Source organism: Euleptes europaea, chromosome 1 (assembly GCF_029931775.1).
Source record: "Euleptes europaea isolate rEulEur1 chromosome 1, rEulEur1.hap1, whole genome shotgun sequence".
Lineage (NCBI taxonomy): Eukaryota > Metazoa > Chordata > Lepidosauria > Squamata > Sphaerodactylidae > Euleptes > Euleptes europaea.
In genome coordinates, this window is record NC_079312.1 from 9264789 (window position 1) to 9282675 (window position 17887).

General features: G+C 45.7%; 1 protein-coding gene across 1 annotated transcript; it reads right to left on the bottom strand.

The window, feature by feature from the left end:
* Positions 1-432: 432 nt before the first annotated feature.
* LOC130485384 (zinc finger protein 501-like) lies at positions 433-1520 on the bottom strand. Its single transcript, XM_056858606.1, has one exon. The coding sequence runs from the start codon at positions 1399-1401 to the stop codon at positions 433-435; it is 969 nt and encodes a 322-aa protein (XP_056714584.1). The 5' UTR covers positions 1402-1520.
* Between the last annotated feature and the right edge of the window lie 16367 nt (positions 1521-17887).

Sequence of the window (17887 nt, forward strand, 5' to 3'; positions counted from 1 at the left end):
AGGGATGGGCCAATCTATGGCAATGTCTATCACATGCTCCAAGTTCAGAACAAATGTAGGTTTTAATAAAAGTGACCAATGGGTTAAAATTGAGGATGGGATGTTAATATAATGCCCTGCTTGAAGGTTTCCTATGGCCATCTGGATAGTCAATGTGGGAGGATCCTGGACACTGGGTCTGATCCGGCAAGGATCCTTTTGTATTCTTTAAAACAGTTTTTAGTGTTTTTCCTCCTTTTCAATGACAGCTGCACATTTGGATCACAAGGGTTTCGCCAAATGATAAAGCTGTTCTGAAATATTGGCTTCCACTGAATGTTGCTTCCTAGACTAACTTGTTTTTCTCAGAGGAAACACAGTTCACAGAAATCTGAGCATTTACACAACATCTCCCTTGTGTAGATTCTGGGTTGTTGACAAACATTTGATCAGTCAGAGAATCTCGAGTTTGATTATTTCTGTACTCGGTGTGATGGTCAAGCCATCTGTGTCCACACCCCATCTGAAGTTTTTTTCATCGTCCAGGTATTTCTGCAGTCTGCAGGATTCTCCCATGTGAATCCTCTGATGAGAAGCTAGGCTCGCACTCTGGCTGAAGCTCTTCCCACACTCCAGGCACTTATATGTTTCTTCTTCAAGGTGCAGCCTCTGATGATATTTAAGGCTCCCTCCTTGAGAAAAACTCATGGTGCACTCGGAACATTTGTACGGCTTCTCCCCTGTGTGGATTCTTTGATGCCTTGTCAGGTCTGAATTCTTAATGAAGCTCTTTCCACACTCCAAGCATGGAAATGGCTTCTCCCCTGTGTGGATGCGCTGATGGGAGATAAGGACCGAGCGCTGAGTAAAGCTCTTGCTGCACTCAGAGCACTTAAATGGTTTCTCGCCCGTGTGGATTCTCTGGTGCCTTGTAAGTTCAGCACTTTTACTGAAGCTCCTCCCACACTCCAAGCATTTATAGGGTTCTTCTTCCATGTGCAGTCTCTGATGATATTTGAGGCTTCCTCCTTGAGAAAAACTCATGGCACACTCCGAACACTTGTACGGTTTCTCCCCAGTGTGGATTCTTTGATGCCTCGTCAGGTCAGTTGTCTTACTGAAGCTCTTCCCGCACTCTAGGCACGGATATGGTTTCTCTCCCGTGTGGATTCTTTGATGAGAAGTCAGAGCTGAGCTCTGGCTGAAGCTCTTCCCGCACTCCGAGCAGGTGTACGGCTTCTCTCCTGTGTGGATTCTCAGATGGGAAGTGAGAGCCGAGCTCTGGCTGAAGGTCTTTCCACACACAGAGCATTTAAACGGTCTCTCTCCCGTGTGGATTCTTTGATGGGTTTTAAAGCTTGCTGTAGTGCTTAACCGCTTCCCGCACTCCAGGCATTCAAACGGTTTATCAACCTTGTGCATTCTCCAATGAGCATTCAGGCTGGATTTAAAATTGAAGCTTTTCCCACATACTGGGCACTGACTCTTTTCCTTCGCTTGGCCTAACCGGCTAAGAGCTGAGATTTCATGGCTGTTGTTGCCTTGACCTACTCTGGATTTCTTCCACTTCTGAAGTTTTGCTTCTGTTTCCCTTCCTGGCAGATCTTCTTCTTTACATTGGACTCCTTCCAATGATTTTGTGAGAGGCTCTCCTTCCTTCTTGGTCTTCCCTTCATCACCTGACGAGACAAGAACACACAGAAGATCAAAGCCAAATTCACAATCATCCAGTGCAAAGGGGCAGTAGGTTCAAATTAGAGAAAAGGAAGTGGCTTGTCATACTTCTCATGATAAATATCTATCATTTAACCTCACAAGATCTGGTGATGGCCCTTGATTTTGTTATGTTTTTAATGAGAAAGAAATGTGGGAAGGCAGACCTTGCCATATATTAAATAGTTTCTGATCATTACCATTATTTTCCTCATTTATTTTCAATAACATAGCCATAAAGCACAAAAGCTTGTGAGACTTTAAAAGCCTGCTCATTCAATACAAAACGCTAGTAAATGACAATACACATAAAAACACAGATTAAGAAGAAGAGTTGGTTTTTATATGCTGACTTTCTCTATCACTTAAGGGAGAATCAAACCAGCTTACAATTACCTTCCCTTCCCCACAACAGACATCCTGTGAAGTAGGTGGGGCTGAGAGAGCTCTAAAGAGAACTTTGACTAGCCCAAGGTCAGCCAGCTGGCTTCACGTGTAGTAGTGGGGAAACCAATCCTGCTCACCAGATTAGCATCCACTGCTCTTAACCACTACACCAGAGAAAGCCATACTGGTGTAGTGATTAGTGTTGAACTATGGGAGACCCAAATTAGAACCTGCACTCTGCCACAGAACCTTGGCTGGGTGACCCAGTCACACACCCTCAGTCTAACGTACCTCATAGGGTTGTTGTGAGGATAAAATGGCGCACGGGGGCGGGGGGAGAAAATGATGTTAAGCTGCTTTGGGTCCCCCTGGGGAGAAAGGTGGTGCACATAAATGAAGTAAAATAAATAAATAGAACGGCACTGGACCTCAGCTCAGTGGTAAAGCATCTACTTGGAATGCAACGGGTTAACCCCACATGAAGGATAACAGAATAACAAACCTACACATGAAGGATAACAGAATAACAAACCTACACATGAGGATAACAGCCCTACACAGGAGGCCAGATTTTTTTACCAACCAAAGGAAAGCAGCAGGCTTACCCAGGGTGGCCACGATCCCACAATTCTCCAGCATGACTTCGATGTACAAGGCTCTCTGGCCCGGATCCAGCAGCGCCCACTCCTCCTCGGTAAATTCCACAGCCACCTCCTCGAAGGACAGCAAGCCCTGAAAGAATTTATTTGAAACATTTACGAGCCACTTTTCTTCCATTAAGGAGCTCAAGGTGTGTTACAACATAGATGAGAGGAAGGAGAAAAGGCGCCATTCCCCATAGCAGACACGACAGTCCTTCCCCAAAAGAGCAAACCACAGGAGGGATTAACAACAGAGGATTTAACATTTTCCTGCAGGATCCAACCCTTCCTCACTGGCGTTCCCAGCTTTCCTAGAGGGCAGCTTGGGGAGAAACAAAGGGGAAGACACAGATTTCCTTCTAAGTCCAAGGAGATAGGCAGGCTGGGCCCTGCGCACCCCCTAACCATTCCTCCCTTACCTGATCTGACAGTACGGATGTGTCTTTTGCTCCATCACTAGGAAGCAATGGCTTGGTATGCTTTGCTGATCTTGTTTCAACACCTGTGAAGAACATGGAAAAAATCCTTTGCTTTGCATACACTTTGTATTTTTATACAGAGTGTGGCATTCCGTTGTGTAAAAAAATACTCTCCCCCTCCCCATGTTGGCTCTCCGGTTCAGTTATGAACATAAGATGAGTCCTGCATGATCAGGCCATGCTCTACCCACTCCAGAATTATTTGCAGTACTGGGCATCCAAATCAACATCTTTATAAATGATTTGGATGAAGGAATAGAGGGATGCCTAATAAATTTGCAGATGATACTATATTGGGAGGGGTAGCAAATTTAGTAGAAGACAGAGCCAGGATACAGGATGATCTTGGCAGGCTGGAGAACTGGAATAAAAGTAATAAAATGATTTTCAACAGATTTAAATGTAAAGTTCTGCATTTAGGTAGGAGAAATCAAACGCATACTTATAGGATTGGGGGAGACTTGGCAGTAATGTGTGAGAAAACGATCTAGGGGTCTTAGTATATCATACACAGAACATTAGTCAGCAGTGTGATACAATAGCTAAACAGACAAATGCGATTTTGGGCTGTATCTATCGCGAGTTCAGCGGATTTAATCAGATGCCCAAGAAACTCCTCCAGACAGCAGCTTATACAAAAGTGCTCCTTTATTCACAGTGCAGTTAGTATGCTCTATATACAAATTCCAGCAGAGCCTCCGGCTTAGCAATATATCCAGTCCAACACTAAACCCTAGAGGCTGTGCTCCTTATATACACATCTCAGGTATAGCCAATTGCCTGGCCACCTGTAGGTATTGAATCATACCACCGGTTCCATCCAGTTCTCTCGAGTCCACTCTGCTGGGGCAAGTCATTTCTACACCTTGCATCAGCAAGATCATGTGGATCTGACAGCTCCTTCTCAGCTGTACTGTCAAAATAATACAGCATGCTTGTTTATTCTTGACAGTATCAACAGAAGTCCATATCACACAATGTGATGGTATCACTTTGCTCTGTACCAGAAGCCTCTTTTTCCCTTCTCTTGTTCCTTTGTTTTCTTCTCTTTTTTGTATTGCAGGCTGCTTTGGGTCCCCATTGGGGAGAAAAGCAGGATACAAATAATTAATTTAATAAAAGCAATCAACTCTCTAGAGGGCGAGAGATTTCTTTTCCCCTTGGCTCTTCCAGCCCACTTCCCTCACATGAGGTATTTCTGTTTCATTTCACCATGTACCCTGTGTATGTCAGAGGTTAGACCTCACCTAGAGTACTGTGTTTAGTTTTGGGCACCACTATTTAAGAAGGATGTAGCCAAGCTGGAACATGTCCAGAGGAGGACAATGAAGATAATGAGGGGTCTGGAGACCAAGTCCTATGAGGAAAGGTTGAAGGAGCTCGATATGTTTAGCCTGGAAAGGAGACGACTGAGAGGTGATATGATAACCACCTTCAAGTACTTGAAGGGCTGTCACATAGAGGATGATGTGTTGTTTCCTGTTGCCCCAGAAGATTGGACCAGAACCAACAGGTTGAAATTAAATCAAAAGAGTTTTCGTCTAAACATTAGGAAGAAGTTTTGACAGTTAGAGCGGCTCCTCTGTGGAACAGGCTTCCTTGGGAGGTTGTGGGCTCTCCTTCTTTGGAGGTTTTTAAGCAGAGGATAGATGGCCATCTGTCAGCAATGCTGATTGTGTGAACTTAGGAAGATCATGAGAAAGAGGCCAGGAAGGGATGTCTCAGTGTGCTTCCAGGTAGCAGGAATGCCTCCAGGGATGGAGGTGCTCTGGCAAGGGAAGAAATAAGGAAGAACCTGCTAATGGTGTAGTGGTCAGAGTGTTGGACTACAGTTTTTTTCCTTTTTCTTTATTTTCTTTATTGTAATTTTGTTAACAATAAATTTAATAAAATGCTTTAAAAAAAGAGTGTTGGACTAGTATCTGGGAGACCCAGGTTCAAATCCCCACTCTGCCATGGACACTTGCTGGGTGACCTTGGGCCAGTCACATACTCTAAGCCTGACCTACCTCACAGGGTTCTTGTGAGGATAAAGTGAAGGAAGGAAGAGCCATATGTGATACCCTCAGCTTCTTGGAGAAAGGGTGGGACAGAAGTCTGACAGTAAGCCAGTGTGGTATAGGGGTCAGAGTGTCAAACTCAGATCTGAGAGGCTCAGGTGTGAATCCCCACTCTGCCATGAAAGCTCGCTGGGTGTCGTTGGGCCGGTCACACACTCTCAGCCAGACCTTCCTCACAGGGTTGTTGTGAGGATAAAACGGAGGAGAGGAAAACAATGTAAACCACTTTGGGTCCCCATTGAGGAGAAAGGCAGGATATAAATGAAGTAAATAAAATAAAAATAAAACAGCTAGCTTACTTCATTGTTCTCTTGATTAGGTATTCAAGTTCTGGGCATGCTCAGAGGTGCGAACTGAAGGGTTTTGGTCCTTCAGCTAGCTCTTGGCCTGAGTTTCACAGCCTCAGACTGGTGAGAAGATTGGTTAGACAAGAGAGAAAGACGTGCTCTGTACCAGAAGCCTCTTTTTCCCTTCTCTTGTTCCTTTGTTTTCTTCTCTTTTTTGTATTGCAGGCTGCTTTGGGTCCCCATTGGGGAGAAAAGCAGGATACAAATAATTAATTTAATAAAAGCAATCAACTCTCTAGAGGGCGAGAGATTTCTTTTCCCCTTGGCTCTTCCAGCCCACTTCCCTCACATGAGGTATTTCTGTTTCATTTCACCATGTACCCTGTGTATGTCAGAGGTTAGACCTCACCTAGAGTACTGTGTTTAGTTTTGGGCACCACTATTTAAGAAGGATGTAGCCAAGCTGGAACATGTCCAGAGGAGGACAATGAAGATAATGAGGGGTCTGGAGACCAAGTCCTATGAGGAAAGGTTGAAGGAGCTCGATATGTTTAGCCTGGAAAGGAGACGACTGAGAGGTGATATGATAACCACCTTCAAGTACTTGAAGGGCTGTCACATAGAGGATGATGTGTTGTTTCCTGTTGCCCCAGAAGATTGGACCAGAACCAACAGGTTGAAATTAAATCAAAAGAGTTTTCGTCTAAACATTAGGAAGAAGTTTTGACAGTTAGAGCGGCTCCTCTGTGGAACAGGCTTCCTTGGGAGGTTGTGGGCTCTCCTTCTTTGGAGGTTTTTAAGCAGAGGATAGATGGCCATCTGTCAGCAATGCTGATTGTGTGAACTTAGGAAGATCATGAGAAAGAGGCCAGGAAGGGATGTCTCAGTGTGCTTCCAGGTAGCAGGAATGCCTCCAGGGATGGAGGTGCTCTGGCAAGGGAAGAAATAAGGAAGAACCTGCTAATGGTGTAGTGGTCAGAGTGTTGGACTACAGTTTTTTTCCTTTTTCTTTATTTTCTTTATTGTAATTTTGTTAACAATAAATTTAATAAAATGCTTTAAAAAAAGAGTGTTGGACTAGTATCTGGGAGACCCAGGTTCAAATCCCCACTCTGCCATGGACACTTGCTGGGTGACCTTGGGCCAGTCACATACTCTAAGCCTGACCTACCTCACAGGGTTCTTGTGAGGATAAAGTGAAGGAAGGAAGAGCCATATGTGATACCCTCAGCTTCTTGGAGAAAGGGTGGGACAGAAGTCTGACAGTAAGCCAGTGTGGTATAGGGGTCAGAGTGTCAAACTCAGATCTGAGAGGCTCAGGTGTGAATCCCCACTCTGCCATGAAAGCTCGCTGGGTGTCGTTGGGCCGGTCACACACTCTCAGCCAGACCTTCCTCACAGGGTTGTTGTGAGGATAAAACGGAGGAGAGGAAAACAATGTAAACCACTTTGGGTCCCCATTGAGGAGAAAGGCAGGATATAAATGAAGTAAATAAAATAAAAATAAAACAGCTAGCTTACTTCATTGTTCTCTTGATTAGGTATTCAAGTTCTGGGCATGCTCAGAGGTGCGAACTGAAGGGTTTTGGTCCTTCAGCTAGCTCTTGGCCTGAGTTTCACAGCCTCAGACTGGTGAGAAGATTGGTTAGACAAGAGAGAAAGACGTGCTCTGTACCCAGAAGCCTCTTTTTCCCTTCTCTTGTTCCTTTGTTTTCTTCTCTTTTTTGTATTGCAGGCTGCTTTGGGTCCCCATTGGGGAGAAAAGCAGGATACAAATAAATTTAATAAAAGCAATCAACTCTCTAGAGGGTGAGAGATTTCTTTTCCCCTTGGCTCTTCCAGCCCACTTCCCTCACACGAGGTATGTGTTTCATTTCACCATGTACCCTGTGTATGTCAGAGGTCACATCCATGGCTTTGTTTTATTAAATCACTAAGGATCAAAGCCATTACTGTATCATTCTTTATTGAATGTCTTTGCTGTCTGGTTGAATTTTTTTTAAATATACATGTTGTAATCTGCCTTGTGTCTCAGAGAGAAAAAGAGGCTATAAATGAAGTAAATAAAATAAACTGCCGATCAATTAAATTAGTTAGCCCTGAGTTCAAGAGAAGAAGCAAAAAAATCCCTCCATCTAATTTCTCCATCATACACATCATTTTCCACACCTCTATCAAGACCTGTACTGGGAGAAAATAGAGAAGACTTGAAATGACTACTGCTGAAAGTTAAAGGAGAAAGTGCTAAAGCAGGACTACAGCTGAACATCAAGAAGACAAATGGCTGCTGCATGCAGAGTTTACATTCCTTCACCATGATGTAATATCGCTTTCCTTTTTATTTTTATTTAAGGAATTTATATGCCACCTCTGCAGAGTCTTGCTGTAATGCTTTGTTTTATATAATTTATATAATTACTATGGTCCCTATATCATCATCATCAGAGTCTTGCTAAAGGTGGCTTCCAAGCAAAAACACCATAGCAGCATCATAAATCATCAATATAAAAAACAAAACAAGCCATTAAGAACAGAGTAACACAAATCACTGATCATCTTAAAAATACCCATAAAACAGTCCTCAGACAATAAAGCAGTGTAAAAGATTTTAAAAACCTTTGTTAAAAGCCTGAGGCCTAATAGACTGCGCCATAGGCACCAGGTGCGTTCAATGGGTAGGGCATTCCAAAGGCAAGGTGCCACCATCAAAAAGACCCTATCTCTAGTTGCCCACCAAGAGATAAGTCATGTGAGGATGATGATGAAGAGTTGGTTTTTATATGCCGACTTTCTCTACCACTTATGGGAGACTCAAACCAGCTTACAATCACCTTCCCTTTTCCTTCCCACAACAGACATCCTGTGAGGTAGGTGGGGCTGAGAGCGCTCTAACACAGCTGTGACTTGCCCAAGGTCACCCAGCTGGCTTCGTGTGTAGGAGTGGGGAAGCAAATCCAGTTCACCAGATTAGCCTCCGCTGCTCATGATCAAACTTGGTTCTCCAGATCACAGTTCACTGCTCCAAACCACCGTTCTTAACCACTACACCATGCTTTTAGTGCTGCTTTAGGGAGTTAAAGACTTTTGAAGTGTGGGAGCAAGAGAATGTCCCATTAAAGCCTTACTTTGTGAGGTGATACCACTGTTGCAACCTTGTGTGATCCTCCAGAAGAGCGGCTTCTGTCTAGTATCCCACAGAGCTCTCTCTGCCTCAGAGAAGTCAGTGTCTCCTTCTGCAGATGGTTCCCACACCTGAAAAAGCAATAAGATTGCCTGTCATGGAGAATGGGGTGGGGGAGGAATTGGAAAGGAATGCTGGCGTAAATGGTATGGGGACTTAGGCCATCCTCTCTTTGGGGGATCCCCCACCAAATTTGGACAACTGCAGGAGATCATTCAGATCTCTTCACTCACAGCCCTGATATCTTGGAATCCCTTGGACAAAACTCCCTCACCTGCTCAACCTCTCCTGGATTTAACAGAAAACCTTCCGCCAGGGCCACCGCTTGGGAACTGGTCTCGGGCCCACATTCCCTGACCCAGCTCTGCATCTCCAGGGGCAGGATGGCCAGGAACTGCTCCAGAATCACCAAGTCCAGCATCTCCTTCTTGGTGTGCCTTTCCGGCTGTAGCCACTGGCAGCAAAGATGGTGCAGTCGGCTGCAAGCCTCTCGGGGGCCCTCAGCATCCTGGTAGCGGAACTGCCTGAAATGCCGGCACTGCACATCTGAAGGAACGGGGTCCTCTTCTGGATCCTTCTGCATCATTTCTTCCCAGAATTCCCCACTGCTCCCTGGCTTGCTGACATCAGGACTTTGGTTGGCTTCATAGCCAGCTGCCTCTTGCCCTTCCATCTGGGATCCAAAGCCACTCCAGCTGGGCCCCCAAACTACTTTGTTCTTCTTTCCTAATTTTCCTTCAAGAGCCTGAAGATCAGCCCAGAGATGAACTTCCAGACCCCAAGTTAGGAAATCCAACCCAAGTGGAAGATGCCATCTGGCACCCTGATTTTCTCCCTGCAGGCAAGAAAGTCTGCGAACATTCAAAAACAAAACTGTTAACCGAGGCAAAGGAGTGGTGTTGTTCCAACTCCTTGGGAATCACAGAATAAAAACATAAGAAGAATCCTGCTGGATCAGACCAGTGGTCTATCTAGTTCAGCATCCTGTCTCACACAGTGGCCAACCTGTTGCTCATGGAGGACCAACAACAAGGCATGGAGACCATGGTCTTCCTCCTGGCACTGGTATTGAGAGGTTCCCCTTAGGCACCGTGGCTAGTAGCCACGGATGCACCTGTCCACCCTGAATCTGTCTAACTCCTTTTTAAAGCCACCTATGCTTGTGGCCATCACTACCTTCACTGGCAGGGAATTGCACAGTTTAGTTGTGTGTGTGTGTGTGTGTGTGTGCCATCAAGGCACAGCTGACTTATGGCGACCCCATAGGGTTTTCAAGGCAAGAGCCATTTGGAGGTGGTTTGCTATTGCTGGACTCCACATGGGCTGAGAGTGTTCTGAGAGAACTGTGAGTAGCCCAAGGTCACCCAGCAGGCTTCATGTGGAGGAGAGGGGAGTCAAACCCAGTTCTCCACATTAGAATCCTCCGCTGTTAACCACACCACGCTGGGTCCCACAATTCAGTTTCTCGCAGAAACATGAACAAATGCAGCATCCCTGCTACCAGACTGCCCTTATACCCCCTTCTCCGGTCTCCTTCTCTTCCCCCTTTCCTGGACTCCCCCCCCCCATAACAGCACCCTTTTTCACCCCCCTCCCTCCAAAAACAGACCTCCCCCTCCATGGCTGTGGTCCCTCCCCGAGCCCAATTTGAAACCGCTTGTGTTTTATCCAAACTCTGAATTCACGATTTATGCATGGGAGGTTTTGGCTTGGATTTGCCGCTCTCTAGACGCACATTTCATCCATCCCAATTCTGAAAACTCAACAGTAAGCCCCCCTGCAGAGTTCTGAGATCTTGGATGGGGAAACTGTGCACCTAGAAAGCGGCAAATCCAAAGCAAAACTTCCCATGCATACCAGACTCGACTTAGTAGAAAAGGGCAAGAGTCCAGTAGCACCTTAAAGACTAACAAGAATATTTTCTGGTAGGGTGTGAGCTTTCGTGAGCCACAGCTCCCTTCTTCAGATACTCACTTCTTGGTATCTGAAGAAGCGAACTGTGGCTCACGAAGGCTCATACCCTACCAGAAAATATTCTTGTTAGTCTTGAAGGTGCCACTGGACTCTTGCCCTTTTCTCTTTCAGATCTGAAGAAGCGAGCGGTGGCTCACGAAAGCTCACACCCTACCAGAAAATATTCTTGTTAGTCTTTAAGGTGCTACTGGTCTCTTGCCCTTTTCTCTTTCAGATCTGAAGAAGCGAACTGTGGCTCACGAAGGCTCATACCCTACCAGAAAATATTCTTGTTAGTCTTGAAGGTGCCACTGGACTCTTGCCCTTTTCTCTTTCAGATCTGAAGAAGCGAGCGGTGGCTCACGAAAGCTCACACCCTACCAGAAAATATTCTTGTTAGTCTTTAAGGTGCTACTGGTCTCTTGCCCTTTTCTCTTTCAGATCTGAAGAAGCGAGCTGTGGCTCACGAAAGCTCACACCCTACCAGAAAATATTCTTGTTAGTCTTGAAGGTGCTACTGGTCTCTTGCCCTTTTCTCTTTCAGATCTGAAGAAGTGAGCTGTGGCTCACGAAAGCTCACACCCTACCAGAAAATATTCTTGTTAGTCTTGAAGGTGCTACTGGACTCTTGCCCTTTTCTCTTTCAGATCTGAAGAAGCGAGCGGTGGCTCACGAAGGCTCATACCCTACCAGAAAATATTCTTGTTAGTCTTGAAGGTGCTACTGGTCTCTTGCCCTTTTCTCTTTCAGATCTGAAGAAGCGAACTGTGGCTCACGAAGGCTCACACCCTACCAGAAAATATTCTTGTTAGTCTTTAAGGTGCTACTGGTCTCTTGCCCTTTTCTCTTTCAGATCTGAAGAAGCGAGCTGTGGCTCACGAAAGCTCACACCCTACCAGAAAATATTCTTGTTAGTCTTTAAGGTGCTACTGGACTCTTGCCCTTTTCTCTTTCAGATCTGAAGAAGCGAGCTGTGGCTCACGAAAGCTCACACCCTACCAGAAAATATTCTTGTTAGTCTTTAAGGGGCTACTGGACTCTTGCCCTTTTCTCTTTCAGATCTGAAGAAGCGAGCGGTGGCTCACGAAAGCTCACACCCTACCAGAAAATATTCTTGTTAGTCTTTAAGGTGCTACTGGTCTCTTGCCCTTTTCTCTTTCAGATCTGAAGAAGTGAGCGGTGGCTCACGAAAGCTCACACCCTACCAGAAAATATTCTTGTTAGTCTTTAAGGTGCTACTGGTCTCTTGCCCTTTTCTCTTTCAGATCTGAAGAAGCGAGCGGTGGCTCACGAAAGCTCACACCCTACCAGAAAATATTCTTGTTAGTCTTTAAGGGGCTACTGGACTCTTGCCCTTTTCTCTTTCAGATCTGAAGAAGCGAGCTGTGGCTCACGAAGGCTCACACCCTACCAGAAAATATTCTTGTTAGTCTTTAAGGGGCTACTGGACTCTTGCCCTTTTCTCTTTCAGATCTGAAGAAGCGAGCGGTGGCTCACGAAAGCTCACACCCTACCAGAAAATATTCTTGTTAGTCTTTAAGGGGCTACTGGACTCTTGCCCTTTTCTCTTTCAGATCTGAAGAAGCGAGCTGTGGCTCACGAAGGCTCACACCCTACCAGAAAATATTCTTGTTAGTCTTTAAGGGGCTACTGGACTCTTGCCCTTTTCTCTTTCAGATCTGAAGAAGCGAGCGGTGGCTCACGAAAGCTCACACCCTACCAGAAAATATTCTTGTTAGTCTTTAAGGGGCTACTGGACTCTTGCCCTTTTCGACTACTGCAGACAAACACGGCTACCCACTGTGAAGCAGACTCTACTTAATTCGCATTAAACATGCGGTAGGCAGGCCAGCCCTGGCTTTGCAGGGAGGGAAGGAAAGCACCCCCACACACACACACACAAACACCATGATGGAGGTACTGGGGTGGGGGGGAAGGGACCCCAAGTGGGTCAGCCTCCTCTCTAATAAGTGAAGCAGAAGGAAGCACACTTCTCCCCCCCACCCCATCTTTAATGTCCTTTGTATGCATCTCCCCCCTTGGGGGTCCTGCCACCCACTCCCCACTTCCCCACCTTGCATTTACCACCATGCACAGCCCTGGGGGAGGGGTGGCTCACCAGCACTTAGGACTCACCCAGATCCTGGCTAGGAAACCCCTTTGGAGGTATTCCCTCCCCCTGCAAGGAGGAGCAGGAAGAAGCCCCTCTAGGAGACCCGACTTGCTCATTTTAACCCTTGGGTTGGCGGTGGGATGTGCGGTCAAAGCCACGCCAATTGGCAAGGCAAGAGGCCAGCAGAGGTTTTATGGCCATTGCCTACCTCTGCGTGGCAACCCTGGGCTTCCTTAGAGGTCTCCCTATGAAGTGCCCTGGGCTGTGTTATAGAGTCCAATGAAGACAACTAGGAGGAGGTTAAAAAGAGCAACAGTTCTTTATTGAGCTAAGCACAGACCTGGGGGGTGAAATAACCCACAAATAAGATGTGCAGAGTTACTCACCCCAGAAACAAAGGAAAGTCAGTATCATTTATGCCACTGGTCCCCAACCAGGGGTCCATGGACCCCCAGGGGTCCGCGAGAACTAAATTAAGGTCCGCGAAACAAAGTTATAAACCCATAATAAATTAATATTTTCAATTAAAAGTTCTCTATTATAAAAATAAACTTAGAATAATATTTGAATGTATAATGTTTAACTAACAGCTATGATTAAAGTTTATTTTCAAATTCTCTGAATTTTTATTTTGAAGCTTGGGGTCCCTGCACCGAACAAAAAAGTCCAAGTGGTCCCTGGTCAAAAAAAGGTTGGGAACCATTGATTTATGCATTCGCATGGGGCAGGCCCATGGCTGCTGACAAGCAGGTTGAGACACAAAAGCACCAATGCAAATTAAGAGTCTACTTCACTCTAACTAGCATAACCTAACTAGCATAAACATTGCCCGAAGGCGTCACTTAGTGAGTGCCTGATCGTGTGAGCTCGGCAACCAGAAACCACATTCCTGAAGATGAACGTAAATCAGAGCTCTCTACTGGTGAGAGGCCGTACCAGGCACAGAGAGCATGATTTGTTGGTTCATGGCTCCCGGATGCCAACTTCCCAAAGCTTCCATGTGTGTGTGTATGAGTACATAGTGTTCTAAACCAGCCCTTCTATCTGGGCATTACACCATACAAGTACTAACCCGGGCTGACCCTGCTTAGTTTCTGAGATCGCGCTAGCCTGGGCCATCCAGGTCAGGGGAGACTTTGATACACACAAAGCCCGAAAAGGAGCATCTTTCAAAAAGTTGCATCTACACCGATACTGAGATATATGAATGGGAAGGGGCCACCTTAAAAGGATTGGCAGAGAATAATTTCTGGAATCTACGGAAGAAAGGCTATGGGAAGTCATTGGTTTTTCTGAATGACCATTAAAATCAGTTGCTCACAAAGGGATCTTTGTCTCCAAGCAGTGGAGAAATATCTGTATTGACCACACAAAAATCCAGAACAAAAAAGCCCCCCCCCCAATCCATCACATACTTTTTATTGGGGCCAGACAAAATGGTGTAAAAGGGTGTGCAAGCTTTTTGAGCTCAACAGGGCTCTTGATCACACCAGGTGTTATAAAATAAAAAGGTTTTTTTTAAAAAAAAATAAAGAAGAAAAAAGCAGATTTTTTTTTAGGTCAAGATCTAAGACCCACTCTTGTGAACCTTTGCCAACAGGCTTAGTACTGGTGTTCCATTTAGGGTTGTCAACCCCAGCCTGGGAAATTCCTGGAGACTTTGGGGTGGAGCCTGGGATGGGTGGGCTTTGGGGTGGGGAGGGACCTCAGTGTGGCAGAATGCCAGAGTCCACCCGCCAAAGCAGCAATTTTCTCTCTGTAGTCAGGTGCTCAATTTTATTTCTGGGAAGTTTTGTGCTCATCCAATGCAGGTAGTTGAGAAGCACCTTGCTGCATTGGATAAGTACAAATCCCCCAGGGTCAGATAGTACTCACCCAAGAGTGCTCAAAGAACTTTCTAAAGAGCTTGCAGAGCCTTTGTCCATCATCTTCCAGACCTCTTGGAGGATGGGAGACATGCCACAAGATTGGAGGAGGGCAAATGTTATCCCATTTTCCAAAAAAGGGAGGAGGGATGACCCAGGAAACTACAGGGCAAGCAGTATGACATCTGTCCCAGGGAAGATACTGGAGCAGATTTTAAAGAGATCAGTCTGTGAGCATCTGAAGGACAACTTGTTGATCTGGGGAAGTCAGCAGGGATTTGTCCCCAGAAGGTCCTGCCAGACCAAACTCATTACCTTCTTTGATCAAGTGACAAGCTCACTGGATCGGAGGAATGCTGTCTATGTTGCTTACCTGGATTTCAGTAAAGCTTTTGACAGCGATCAGCCTAAGCATCCCTGGCAAGTGTTTGTCCAACTGGGAGCTCGCCACCTCCCTAGGCAGCCAATGCCACTGCTAAACTACTCTTACAGGTTGTTGTTTTTAAATCTTCTGCAATTTACACCCATTATTGCGAGTCCTATCCTCTGCTGCCAACAGGAAGAGCTCTCTAAGTGACAGCCCTTCAAATACTTAGAGAGCAATCATGCCCCTCTCAACCTCCTCTTCTCCAGACTGAACATTTCTAAGTCCCTCAGCCTTTCCTCGTAGGGCTTGATCTCCAGGCTCCCGATCATCCTCATCGTTCTTCTCTGCACCAAGGAGCCTTTATAAGAACATAAGAAAAGCAGTACTGATCAGACCAAGGCCCATCAAGTCTAGCAGTCTGTTGTCTGCAAGTCCACAGTGGCCAACCAGGTGCATCTAGGAAGCCCACAAACAAGACAACTGCAGCCTTTGTTGTCCCAGGAACAGAAATATAGCTGTGATACTTTCACAAAGTTTTTGCTGATAAAATAGAGAATACACCCTGATCTGGATGTCGGTTGTAACATACATTCATGAGAAGAAATGCTTAACACATCATCGGATCTCTTTTTGGATCATTTTGACCCAGCTTCCAGGATGGATGTTGACAGGTTCCTGTAAAAGCCACTTGCCCTTCAAAACTGCTCAGATCAAAGAAGAAACTGTAGTGTAGTACAAAGGAAGTGTGGTGTGGTGGTTAGAGTGCTGAACTAGCATCTGAGAGACCAGGGTTCGAATATCCACTCTGCCTTGGAAGCTTGCTGGGTGACCTTGGGCCAGACACATCCTCTCACCCTTGTTGAGAAGATAAAATGGAGGAGAGGAGGAGGATGTAAACCACTTTGGGTCCCCACCAGGGAGAAAGTTGGGGGTAGAAATGAAGTAAATAAATAAATAACTTTAGGGAAAAGGTGAAAAGACAGATATACAAAAATACAAGTAGGGGAACACATGAAGAACTCGGTCAGGAGAGTATTCCTTGGAGGTCTCCCATCCAAATACCTGCCAGGGACAAGGCTGAGAGTATGTGACCGGCCCAAGGTCACCCAAAAGTTTCCACAACAGAGGGGTGATTTGAACCTGGGTTTCCCAGATCCCATTACAACACTTTAACCACTACACCACACTAGCTCTCTACTTTTCTATATAGTGATATAAAAATAATCAGTGAAAGTAGCTGGCCTCCAGACCAACTGTGAAAGCAGCAACTCACCTGTAACGTCTATATTCTGGGGACTCCTCAGCTATGCAGAAAAATACAGCTCTACAAATAAATTAAGACACCAAGCATGCTCTGGGAGGCAGGGAATGTTGATAGCAGTCAAAGGGGGGGGGGAGAAGAGGGAAGGGGAAATTAGCCCTCTCAGGATTTAAGACACTTAGAGGGGGAGATGGTGGTATTTTGTTCTCCCTCGCCCAAAATATAAGAACATAAGGCCATGCTGGATCAGACCAAGGCCCATCAATTCCAGCAGTCGGTTCACACAGTGGCCAACCAGGTGCCTCTAGGAAGCCACAAACAAGACGACTGCAGCAGCACCATCCTGCCTGTGTTCCTCCGCACCCAAAATAATAGGCATGCTCCTCTAATACTAGAGAGCATAGGTATGCAGCATGACTAGCATCCATTCTAACTAACAGCCATGAATACCCCTCTCCTCCATGAACATGTCCACTCCCCTCTTAAAGCCCTCCAAGCTGGCAGCCATCACCACATCCTGGGGCAGGGAGTTCCACAATTTAACGATGCGTTGTGTAAAAAAATACTTCCTTTTATCTGTTTTGAATCTCTCACCCTCCAGCTTTAGCAGATGACCCCGTGTTCTAGTATTATGGGAGAGGGAGAAAAGCTTCTCCCTGTCCACTCTCCCCAAACCATGCATAATTTTATAGACCTCTATCATGTCTCCCCTCAGCCGCCTTCTTTCCAAGCTAAACAGCCCTAAGCGTCTTAACCGCTCCCCATAGGACAGTTGCTCTAGTCCCCTAATCCTTTTGGTTGCTCTTTTCTGCACCTTCTCAAGCTCTGAAGGCAACCAATGAAGCTGACAGGCAGCAGGTTCAGGACAAACAAAAGGAAATGTTTCTTTAAACAGTAAGTGGAATTCACTGCCAGAGGATGTAGTGAGGGTCACAGGCATAGACAGCTTCAAAAGAGGAATTAGATAGATTCATGGAGTTCTTTCAGTGGCTACTAGCCATGGTGACTAAAAGAAACCTCCACATTCAGAGGCAGTCAAACTCTGAATCCCAGTGCCGGGTTCCAGCATCAGGGGAGGGCCTCCCATCTTTTTTTACCTTGTTGTTGGCCCTCCAGAGGAACTCGCTTAATTCTTGGCAGAAGGAAACTCAAAAAGGAAAATGTAATAAAATACAAATGGTTCAAACTGGACCATTAGAAAGAGCCTCTCAAAATCCCACCAGAGTGGGTGGATATTTGGAGCGAGCAGGCCAACAGGAAGCTCCACCAATTCCTTCTTCTGATTTTTCAAAGAGGGGGCCTATCCACTCCATTCCTGCACATTTTCTTTTCTGCCCAGCTGCCACAATGAAGGGAAGAAAAGGACAAACTTAGATTGCTATAGGAGGATGCAATCTTTCAGGTTGCACAGAGGTCTTCATCATACAACCAAGGCCAGCACTACTCGGCACCTTTCTATTAATTATATTTCCTGATGAGCAATGCTGGTGATCATGTCAAGAATATGTTTTGTATGCTGATAAGAACAGCCACATGCACTGTTGCCACGCGAACTGATAAATCCTGGTACAAAATGCATTCCTCTGCATGAAATTTTTTTT